The following is a 12,579-nucleotide window of genomic DNA, read 5'->3' on the forward strand; positions in this document are numbered from 1 at the left end:
TAGTTCTCAGCCTAACTCTATGACGAATCATTACTTCAATTGCATGAAGAAGATAAATAGTAGACTCTGTATAAGCCATACTTCCGTAAGTTTAATAATCGTCTAACTAGAAGCATTATTTCAGACCTGAATATACAAAAAGTGTGTAAATAGCTTGTAAGTACATGTAGAATAGAGCCTAAGCGGAACATATTTCTGTGGTGCTAAGAGATTAGACTTAAGCAGAGTCACAAGTCCTACAATGAACCAATAATCAAAATGGCCATATATTTTACTATAAAATACTTACTATATCAGCAGCATTGGAGTCTGATTTGAGCTTGAGCAGAGTCTCACACACTTGTAGTTTACCGTTTTGAGCAGCCAAATGAAGGGCAGTTCTCTTAGCCTGAAATGAAAGGGTCACAAAATTGACAAAGGTCCAAGGACTAAGTGCAAGTCCTGACCATGCGCTTTACATTGGTTGATAGTCAAGCTGTGTTAAATAGAGTCACGTTTGATTAAATCTCTTTCTGCAAAGGTCCCGTGGAGGCAGTTCATATTCCAGTGCAATGGAGTGACTTGAAGCTAAATCTCCTTGAACTTTTCTTAGTGGCATTTTAGATTCAAGATATGTCTTTAAAACCATTTTCAGTCAGAAATGGCTTCAAAACATTTTTTAAAAGTAATATATATATATATTACTAAGATGATATCTTGATATAAGACTGGTAATTTTTTAGATATTTACCTTTATCAAATATTTTTATATCCAAAATTCTCCAATGAATGAGAAAAGACTCAAAGAGTATACTTCAAGTTTTTTTGGAGCATTTAGTGGATGGGATGTAAATTTATGCTTTAACTAGGTAATAATAATAATAATACCAATAATAATTCACTATTTCCTGAGTATGATCCCAACAAAATGGAGATAGTCACACAGCATGCAATAAGGAATTTACGAGCGACTTAAAACCACACTTAATTCTTCATAAAACATGTGAAATAATATCCAGATATTCCTCAAAAGGGAGGGGGAGTCATTTATCAATATAAAATTTCAAGCAATTACTTGATTAATGTCAGACCTCTTTTTTTAACTTGTCAACAAAAAAATTATCATGATCAATATTAATGATATTAGAAGATATGCAGCACAACATTTACATTAACAACTTAGCAATGTCATTAACCTACTCCACAATTATTGTACATACTTTTCAAGGACCATTTTTAGCTAAATTTATTGAAGCTAAATTCAAAGTGATATTATATATTTTTCATTAACGTCTTTGCTGATATTTAATGATCTTATCTGATTTTCTCCTTTTTGTTAGCATCCACTGGATAGGGTCCAAAAGTTTTTATTGACAACAGTAATTCAGTTAATTTTATTTGACTCTGGCAGTCCAGTGGCTGCACGATCTATACTCTGTAATGTTTATTATTTTGTTGTATATGATGCATTTTTTTTCACTGCCGAAATGAATAATGATGATAGTAATGATAACAACTCACCAATGAGAGAGCATCGATAGCAGCCCCATGACTGTGAATGAGGAGATTAACCAAATCATTATGACCATTGTGAGCCGCTAGATGAAGGGGTGTCACTCCTATCTTTGACTTGGCATTTACAAAAGCTTTATGCCAGAGCATGATGTCCGCTACCACCTGATGGCCATTCTCAGCTGCTAGATGAAGCGCTGCCTTACCATGCTGGAAAAGAAAATCATTGGATAATTGATAATTGACGTATGGTGATCCACAGGGTCATTCTCACTATTCATGAATATCAGCTATCTTTCGACCCTCATCCTCACATCCATGCAAGATATATCAGGTGGACACTGCATCTATTCTCAGTCATCAGCAAGTAACTCCAGATCAAAAAATAAAAATAGATTACAAACGACTAGCATGAATTTATTCCTTGAAATGAAGAACGCCTGACAGCTGCTCTACTAAAGACAGGGCTCATTTTCTGAAGTCAGGTTTAACTGAGACCATGGTCTAACTCTGTGCTAAAATTATGGGAAGCCAAATATGTCAAAATGTTGTTTACATTGTATTCTCATATATACTGTTCTCTTTGATTGCTAAATGGTGAAGACGGCTATCTTATTTATCCTTCCCAAACAGTTAAGAATAATTTGAGAGCCAAAGAAGCTGATACATTCAATCTCTACTGTTAGAGAGATCATGTCACAACTTCCATTGTTAAACCAGCAATTTAAACCAGAATTTATATTAAACCCGACTTCAGAATACAGGAAAGGGTAATTACACAGCATTATCATTGACCACTTAGAGACTTCTGATAAAGTTAAGTGATAAGCACAATACAAGTTAGTATAATCATTATTATTAATAATTATTATAAACAAAGAAACTGGATTTGTATTCTTACCTCATCAAAGACATCCACTCTTGCATTCTGTTGTAGTAGTATCCTCACACTCTCCTCATGCCCTTCTTCAGCAGCTACTAGTAAAGGTGACCAACCATTCTACAGGAAAGAAAGAACACAGATATACAGTAATGTTAATACTTTACTTCTCGCTATCGAAAATAACCGATAGTTGATACTGGATGTAGCTCTCGGCACAAATTGGCCATTCAATTTGAGAAATTAACTACTTGTATTAGCATAATACGCGTGGGCGCATCGTGGTGTAGTGGTTCTGACTCTCGCCTTTCAAACAGAGGGTCGTGGGTTCGAATCCTAGCCATGGCGTGTTTTCCTTCAGCAAAAATTTCATCCACACTGTGCTGCACTTGACCCAGGTTAGGCAAATGGGTACCGGCAGGAAGTAATTCCTCAAAAAGCTGTGTGCACCAGACTAGCTTAGCTGGGTTAATATATGTGCGCTATACAAATCCTATATTATTATTATAATCAAATAATTGTCAAGTGAGCATTCTCTTTGTCAAAGGTATCCCTAATAAAAAACAAGTGGAATGCCTCTGGCCGTCTCACCTGCATCACGCGATTCAATATAGCAGCAGTGCTGATTTTGAAAACTACTATAACTCGCACAAGATGTTCAGTGATACTTGGTTACCCTTATTTCCACGTTTTATGAACTAGACCAATACACTTATAGAGATATGATGGCAATTCAACAAATACCCCCAACGTGGCCAAAGTTCTTTGACCTTACATGACCTTTGACCTTGATCATGTGACCTGAAACTCGCACAGGATGTTCAGTGATACTTGATTACTATTATGTCCAAGTTTTATGAACTAGACCAACACACTTTCAAATTTATGGCTGTAATTCAACAAAAACCCCAATTTGGCCAAAGTTTATTGACCCTAAATGACCTTTGACCTTATTCATGTGACCTGAAACTTGCACAGGATGTTCAGTAATACTTGATTACTATTATGTCCAAGTTTCATGAATCAGATCCATAAACTTTCAAAGTTATGATGGTAATTCAACAGATACCCCCAATTCGGCCAAAGTTCATTGACCCTAAATGACCTTTGACCTTGGTCATGTGATGTGAAACTCATGCAGGATGTTCAGTGATACTTGATTAACCTTATGTATAAGTTTCATGAACTAGGTCCATATATTTTCTAAGTTATGATGACATTTCAAAAACTTAACCTTAGGTTAAGATTTTGATGTTGATTCCCCCAACATGGTCTAAGTTCATTGACCCTAAATGACCTTTGACCTTGGTCATGTGACATGAAACTCAGGCAGGATGTTCAGTAATACTTGATTAACCTTATGGCCAAGTTTCATGAACTAGGTCCATATACTTTCTAAGTTATGCTGTCATTTCAAAAACTTAACCTCAGGTTAAGATTTGGTGTTGACGCCGCCGCCGCCGCCGCCGTCGCCGTCGGAAAAGCGGCGCCTATAGTCTCACTCTGCTATGCAGGTGAGACAAAAACATTTAAAAAATGAATGTGATGATTAAGATGATCAAGTAATGTTCATACAAAATTAAACATAATCTTCAATATGATATTTGCATCTCAAATGCAGATACATGTATCTTATCACATCATCATTGGCATCTACTCAAAACTGTATCTACACCATACCAACTTCGCACTTTACTGCACTATAGACTCACCTTGCTTTGTTTATTAACAGCTAGTTGTGTCATGTTTGGTCCAAGGTGTTCCACCATTTTGAGTAGGATGTTGGCATTCCCAGCTCGGGCACAGTAATGCAATGGGGTCTCATGGGTCTATACAAGGTAACAATGAAAATCATCCAGTTAAAGCTGAATTTAGGTAAAGAGGCATCACAGATGAAAATCAACATATCATCAAACAGATATACACCCAATTCAGCACTTCCATCCTTTGGCAAGGCACTTATCTACATTTGCCACTCTCCACCCAGGTGAAGTAAATAGGTACCTGGTAGGAAGAATTTCCAGGAATGCTCAGGCACCTGATAAAGGTAGCCATGCTAAAGCCGGGTATGTTATTCCGGGCCTGCTGGGAGAACAGCTTTTGGAACTGAACTGTGTAAAATATTATTAACAATAGATCTACTAGTAGAGAACGTATTCAAACTAATAAATACATGTACTCCATAAACATACAGCTCTCAACACACGGGTCGTGTGGTCCAGTGGTTAGAGCATTGGAATCATAATCGCAAGGTTGTGAGTTCGAATCCCAACTCTGCCATTGTCTCCACTTTGATAAAAAGGCCCAAGAGTGATATCTGTCGTCTATTACGTCAGCCACTATGACTGATTAACCTAGACGTAAAATGTTTCCAAGGTAATTGGTTATATTCCAGCTTGGCGTTTTATACCAGCAAAAAATGCTGTCCTGCCGAGTTCCTACGGGACTTACCACAAATAGAAATAAAATAGTTAATTGATATCCATTCTAATTCAAATTACAGATTTAGGCGCATTGTTCTAACTGATAAATAGTTTTGGTATTTGAATTTTCCTTTTCAATGTAACACTTGAATAATCATCTTTGCAGAGCATACATTTTACACCAAGATGAGGATTCCATCTAAAATTGCAAGTAAATGTTGTTTAAAATGTCTGCCACACACTATACCATCTGCTACACATCTGTAACACAAAGTTATCAATTGATCATACAGCTGATGTTTGCACTCAATTGAAGATCGTAATCAAAGCAATAAAGCTTACAAGACTAAAGCCCAGTACACACTTTGCAATTTTATGTGACAAAAATAAATTGCATTTTGCATTAAATGTGAAAATTCCAAGAAGTAAAATCATTTTATTTGAACTTCGGCATAATGTTAGAAATAATAAATTCATAATTTTGCTTTGCGGTAAGCCCTGTGGTCGTAGTAAAATCCAAATCTGCTTCAAGTCACAGCCAATGATGACGTTATTCTGATTTGGATACGAAGTTGCTTTCATTCTTATGCAGGGAAGCTCGGACTAGACTGAATTTCGATTTCAGTAGTCCTACCACTATTCTGAACTCGCTAAGATTTTATTGGTTGGAATGTTCATATCAGATGTTATTACAATTTCCTTGAAATTCGGATCGCAACGAATCGCATGGTGTGCACTGGGCTTAACTATTACATGTAACTCACTAGTTTTGTGATGATATTGATGTCAGATTCATAATCAAGAAGCAGTTTGACGATATCAGCATCTTCACCAGGATAATGGATCATCTCTTGGGTGATCTCAGCAGCGTAATGAAGAGGGGTTTCCCCTTCCTAGAGAGAGAGGAAGAGAGGACAAAGACAGAGAGAACGAAAAAGAGAGAAAGAGCAAAGTAGAGATTGAATAATTAGCAACATGCAAATAATATTGTGCTCTAATCAACATGCATAATCTGTTCAATAAACCCCGAAATTTTTCAAAAGCAAGAAATAAAAGGGGAGGAATAGGAGAAGAGTAGGGAAGAGAAGGAATCGATCAACCTCATAAAAAAAAAATTGGCGACATGGCTAAACAACTTTGCCTAAATTCAAAGGTCAAGTCCATCCCAGAAAAATGTTGATTTGAATAAATAGAGAAAAATCAAACTAGCATAATGCTGATAATTTGATCAAAATGGGATGTAATATAAGGAAGTTATAGAATTTTAAAGTTTTGCATATTTTTCACAAAACAGTGATATGCACAACTCAGTGACATGCAAATGAGTGAGTCGATGATGTCACTCACTCACTATTTCTTTTGTTTTTTATTGTCTGAATTATATATATATATTTTTTTTACAGATTTGACAATGAGAGCCAACTTGACTGACCCCTATAGTATTAAAATAATGTTAATTCCACATGTTCAGGGAGGAATTGGTCTTTGTTTCACTTGACAATGAGGTGAACATTAGAATATTCAGTATTTCATATAATAAAATACAAAAGAAATAGTGAGTGGATGATGTCATCAGTCTCCTCATTTGCATACCGACAAGGATGTGCATATAACTGTTTTGTGAAATTAATCGAAATGTAAAATATCATAACTTTCTTATTTTATATCCAATTTTGATGAAATTTTCAGTGCTATGCTCGTTGGATTTTTTTCTTTTTATTTAAATTGACTTTTTGTGGACTTGTCCTATAAGTTACACCAGCTAATATGGTAAACACAGAAAATTGAAAAGACAAACGATTCACATTGTGATTCACACATGAAAAAGTAGAATGCAGATAATCGATCTTAGAATTGTTATAATTGCATGTTTTAACCCTATCTAGGCCGGGGCGGTGGGGGGGGGGCCTCGGAGGCCCCCCCTCAACGATACTCGCAATATTTTTGCCGAGCGAAATTTTATGACCGCGCCGCTCGCTGACTTTTTACTTTCAAGTCTTGCGCAACTTTTGAGACCAATTTTGCGTCACCCAGGTACGTGGTTCCGAAATTACGCAACATTATGTAAGTACGTGTCAGACCAAAAATGTGATTTTGTGTACAAAGTCAATGCAAATTGTGTTTTCAACCAAAAATCATAACTGTATGATTATTTTAGTTTTGCTGGTCTACATGTATTTATTTTTTGCGTTTTATTATCTCAGAAGAGTCCCCAACAAATTTCATTGAAAAAACAATGAAAAACAAAAGGTAAAAAACCAAAGAAATACATAAGAAATTGCAAAAAACAATATAATACATAAGAAAATGATTTGATATTGCAATTTTGTTCTTGTACACTTGCTAAGAACACCACAAAGAGTTTCTATACCAAAAATTAGAAAATTTGGAGCTTTATTTAGGGAGTTAAAAGAAAAAGTATGATTTTGCATACTAATTTCACATAAATTAGCATAATCACTTAATAGCAATTCGAATGAAATAAATTACAATACAATTTTGTAGATTATGTCCCAGACAACCCGCGTGCCAATTTTCGGCACGATCGCACGGTCGACGGTCGAGATCTCAAGGGGGGGCCTCGGGCCTCGGCCATATGAACTCCCAAAATACCCCAGCCTAGATAGGGTTAAGCCTGCAAAAAAACAATTTAAAAGAACATGACAAGGGGAAATTAATTGCATAATCCAATATATTATACATATAACTGTAGATTGCCTTGTTCTACTGAGCATGTTACAATTTACTTTTACATATCTATACACTAAATTTCTCTGAAAAGGTAAAAATTTGTAAATTCTCATCAATTTTACGTATTTCACAAAATGGAATTATGTTTCATAAAACTTACCGAACTCTGTTCATTGACGGCCATGATAGCATCCAATCTTGACATATCATTATGGAGGAAGTCGATGAGTAACTTTACGATGGGATGATGGGAGTGACGCACTGCTATATGAATGGAATTCTCACCTGACTGGAAGATAAAGAATACATTATATTTAATATCGACATATTAATGATGATGGAGGGGATGGTGATGATGATGACCGCAAATGTAGAAATGGGGATGTTGATGGTGGTGACAATGATATTGGTGTTATAAGTGGTGGGAAGAAGATGGTGATAGTGATCATGACGGTAGGAGTGATAATGGTTATAATGATGGTGGCGCCTTTGATGGTGTTAATGATGATGATGATGATGATGAGAATAAGAATGAAGGTGTTGGTGATGGTAATGGTGATGATGATAATGATAATTATGATGATGATGATTATTATCATGACGATAATGATGTTTGTGATGCTGACTATGATGATGATGAAGATGATGATTATGATGATGATGATGATGATAAATAGTGCTCATCCAGTTGCTGTAAAAAATCGCTTTTAGAGTTTAATCTGACTTGAAGACTAACAATTTGTATATTTGCATAATACGTGAAATAGATAAAGTTCAATACAGTTTCTTACCTTAGATAAGCAGACAGCATCAGCTCCATCTTCTAATAAAGCCTGTAACATCTTGATGTGACCATGTCGACAGGCTATATGCATTGCTGTCTCTCCATTCTGAAAATAACATAAAAAATCAACCATTTATCTTTATCCAGATGCCAAGTCATACTAAAAACAGTATACAAATTAAAGCTGTTTTTGCCAATCTTGCAACAGATATTCCAGTGGCAATTGCTTTACTACAACTGTTTTCTTTGATACTAACAAGTGTACAGACTTGGCAAGATTTGGCCAAACCAAAATACCACAGGGTCTTTGTTAGTTTGTTTTTTAACATACATGCTCCTCTTCATCCTCTCCATCATCCTCATCCATCTTTTTTTCCTCCTCTTTATTTCTTCATTTTCCATCCCCTTCTCCCCCTCACTTTTTGTCTTTCTTCCCAATCCTTCATCTTCCTTTCTTTTTCTCCCTCCTTCTACTCTTTCTCCTCTTCATTGTTCTTGCCACTTTCTTAATCCTTTTATCATTAACCTCCTCTCCCAGCTCACATCCTAGTTCTTCATCCAATCTCTCTGATTCAAAGAGGACATGAAAGAACACTAAAGGACATACCATCAGAATGAAAATGTCTTACCATCATAATAGCATTGACATCAGCGCCACTAATGCCTTTTTCCTATTCTTTTCCCCCACATCTTGCCACCTAATTCTTCATAATACCCGATCTCTATGGTTCAGAGAAAATGCGGATAGGAGATTAGACCATTTTAGAGGACATATGCTACCCAGTATCACTATGAGAATGCCTTGACATCATTGAAGACTGTACTACTCATTCTCATGATGCTCCCCCACCACTTAATTGCCTCCTAAGTTTTCATGATACCCAACCTCAGGGGCCCTTAACACAAGGCTTATAAATGATCATAGAACATTTCTCTACGAATGATTGCATTGACTACAATGTACAATCAATCATAAAAAGTGTACGATGATTAATCACTACCCTTTGTGTTACAAGACCCAGAAGAATAAAGTCTTACCGTCATAGTAGCATTGACATCAGCACCACTCATGCCTATTTCTTTTTCTTTTTCTCATTACCCTCCTCTCCCAGCTCTTGCATCATAGTTTTTCATAATACCCCATCACTATGGTTCAACAATTGCATTACAGGACACTAGACGACATACCATCAGAAGAATAATGTCTTACCGTCATAGTAGCATTAACATCAGCACCACTCTTGAGTAACATCTCAGCTACCTTCTCACCTTCCTTGATACGGGCTGCTATATGGAGAGGTGTCTCTTCAGCCTGAGAGAGAGAGGAAGGGTCAACAGGCAGAGAAATGGGGTTAAAAGGATTGATTGAAGGATTGAAGGATTGAAAGATTGAGCAAGGTTCATGGCTCATTGAAAAAAAAACATAATCTCTCATTGAATTTTCAAGTCCTATGACCTAAAACAATGTTAACTGATACTACTATGATCTTTGTCTAAAAATGTTTTATTCATATTTTTATATTTTGCTAAGCTTCATTACAAGAATGTATCCTCAACATTGTAATATTCCATATTGAAAGAGTACCTCATCATGTTTACACATTACACGGATACAATACAATCAAACTTTGTTGGCCTAAAACCTAGAAATCCCATCTGAATATATTATTTGTGGATTCAAAGTCAAGATGGGGGAAAAACCCAGATTATAGTCAGACAGGGGTGTGCAACACGAAGAGATGTCAGGCAAGGGGCCTGTTGCATAAAAAAAGACTGACTTTTTTTTTTTTTCATTTTTTGGGGCAAAAATTTTATGCAACAGGCCCAAGGTTTACTATCAACTCTTTATTTAATCCCACCACTGCCACCGCACGAGTGAAGAAGGAAACACCAGGCAATTTTACCAGAGTTTAAAGTTCTGGTGGTGATTTTATTTAAATGGCATTCGTAAAGTGAGGCATGTACGCAAAGTGCCTCAAGAGGGAGACATAAAATGGAGTTGAACTCATTTCCACTATCTAGGTTCCATTTCACATAAAGGCGTACATTTCTAAGGGTATTTGTGAAAAATGACACCTTATTTCTTAAGATCTTTTCAATGATAAGAGGAGTCATGTCTAAGGTTTTTTCTGAAAAAAATTACACTTCCAAGTGATACATCCCTTGTATAATATACATGAATACCATGGGACCATGTTCAAGCACTTATTTAAAGTTCCCTTTTCCTATTTTTCTACTTCTGCTTATCTTGATAATCATAAGAAAGTGGGTTATTACATACCTTTCCTCCTTTTAGTTGAACCTGAGCCCCATGGCCAAGTAACGTTTGAACTACCATTGGTTTACAATGCTGGACTGCTATATGAAGAGCTGTATAGTTATCCTGAATGAAGAAAATCAATCAAATTACACCAAATCAAATTCATTCATCAAATGTTCATTAATTGCATGATGAAATTATAAGTACAGTGGCATCACAGATGAAAATCAACAGAAATAAACGATCAGTGGTGAATTCAAGACATTGGAATGGAGGGGGGTGAAAATGGCAAATATGAAAATACAGGGGCTAGATGGCAATTTTCTTTTCAATGGATAATCCTCAAAATATAGAGTAGGGTGCATCCCTTGCATCCACGCCTGGATCCACCTACTAGAAGATAAAACCTTTTCAAACTAATCAATATACCATGACTATAAAGCTCTCAAGATTGATAAGGTTAATATCTAATCTGAAACAAATTAATCATTTGGGTGCACTGTTCTCATATTCATGCAAATTTGTTTATGTAAACACTTCATCTTGTTTCAGTGTTCAAACCTGCTGATGGCAAGATTTGAAACAAGGGGCAAACTTCGTAATTATGGTAACAAGTTTGCCTCTACGGTACTTTAATAGAAATCATAGTTTTTATTATTGATAATATTAATAATACCAACATGCTGCCAATTGCGTCCCTATGCGCTTATTGGCTGCTGAGCCCTGTTACCATGGTCTGAATTATCAAATCTTTAATAAATTCAATAAAACCAATTATTCTAAATATCAAGATTTTTTTTTTACAATTGACAATGACATACCTTTGTTCTAGCATCGACTAATGCTCCCTTTTGTAACAGCGCCTTGACAACACCAGTGTGCCCTCTCTTGGCAGCGGCATGTAAACAAACTGCACCAGCCTGCATATTGATTAATAAAGAGAGAGAGGGGGAGGTGGGAGAGAAAGGGAGGGAGAGAGAGAGAGGTGTGTTATTCAAAGTTCAATATCAAGCTATTCAAATCTGATTAAGAGTGAAAGGGTTGAAATTTAAAGATAAAACTCAGGCTTAATTGAATGGGAAAAGGGCAAATTCTAACTCATTTCATCCCATTCCAAACAGAACAAGTTCAATAATAAGTAAAATAAAAAAATCTAGCAAATAAATTTTATGAAATCACATTAAGAATCGAAAAGGATATTATATAAAAGTTGAACGTATTGTTATTTAGTGGGAAATCTAAGAAAGTGATTGCTGATCAACACCCATTGTCAATAAACTGACAAAGCTTAAATTCTTTGATCCAATGTATTTCCAGAGCCTCCCACACACCAAATACCCACAACATTTGTTTTTCAACAGCTGTCTGATATTCCAGGCTGTAACATTCATTCATTGTAAAATAGTTGTATTTATCTTTATTTCCTTTTTTGTAGGCATCTGACAGAGTACTTCTCAAGAAAGTTTGAAAACCATCATATCTTCAATCTCTCTATTTATGGGTCATTCCCCTTTCATCAAGTTACAAACAATACGCCCACATGGTGCGCTTACGTGAAAAGATTTTTCAGAGATTTGTATTGCTTAGAAGGTTCTGATTCGATTTGCAAAGAAACTACCTATGCATAATGGAATTGAAAATGAAATACCCTTACATGATAGTGATAGGTCAGGCAATGGACATCAGGAATCTTCCTGTATGCCTACATGTATTTGGTGAGTCTGCCCTCCCCTCTCTCCCTCCCCTCCCTCATCTCCCTCCTCCTCATCTTCTTCTCCCCTCCCTCCCTCCTTCCACCTCCCCCTCTCCCTCCCTCCATCAAATATTTTCTTACCTTTTCCCTAGAATCTATATTATTCATGCATGCCCCTTAGTTCTTTCCTTCCATCTCTGTCTCTCCCCCAATCTTCTCTGGAGAAATCCACCCCCTCTCCATCTTCCCGCCAAAGAATAATTTCTCACTTTCTCATTCTGTCTGCCTCCCGAGGCACATCTGACCCTGCACATGTATCTCTCCTTATAGAGCTGTTCATTTCATCCTACTCTACTC

The 12,579-nt window shown here is 36.3% G+C and overlaps 1 protein-coding gene across 2 annotated transcripts in view; it reads right to left on the reverse strand.

Annotated features, from left to right (window-relative positions):
- Window positions 1-12,579, reverse strand: part of LOC129279933 (serine/threonine-protein phosphatase 6 regulatory ankyrin repeat subunit A-like) — a 47,938-nt gene that overhangs the window by 14,929 nt on the left and 20,430 nt on the right. For both annotated transcript variants that reach the window (XM_054915994.2, XM_064112010.1), the window contains exons 6-15: window positions 11,351-11,449; window positions 10,551-10,652; window positions 9,480-9,581; window positions 8,277-8,375; window positions 7,646-7,774; window positions 5,559-5,687; window positions 4,084-4,200; window positions 2,393-2,491; window positions 1,501-1,701; window positions 290-388 (exon numbers count right to left, since the gene is read on the reverse strand). In XM_054915994.2, the coding sequence (XP_054771969.2) occupies window positions 290-388; window positions 1,501-1,701; window positions 2,393-2,491; window positions 4,084-4,200; window positions 5,559-5,687; window positions 7,646-7,774; window positions 8,277-8,375; window positions 9,480-9,581; window positions 10,551-10,652; window positions 11,351-11,449 (1,176 nt within the window). The remainder of the gene's footprint in view (window positions 1-289; window positions 389-1,500; window positions 1,702-2,392; window positions 2,492-4,083; window positions 4,201-5,558; window positions 5,688-7,645; window positions 7,775-8,276; window positions 8,376-9,479; window positions 9,582-10,550; window positions 10,653-11,350; window positions 11,450-12,579) is intronic.

The sequence above is a fragment of the Lytechinus pictus genome, chromosome 17 (assembly GCF_037042905.1).
Source record: "Lytechinus pictus isolate F3 Inbred chromosome 17, Lp3.0, whole genome shotgun sequence".
Taxonomy (NCBI): Eukaryota; Metazoa; Echinodermata; class Echinoidea; order Temnopleuroida; family Toxopneustidae; genus Lytechinus; species Lytechinus pictus.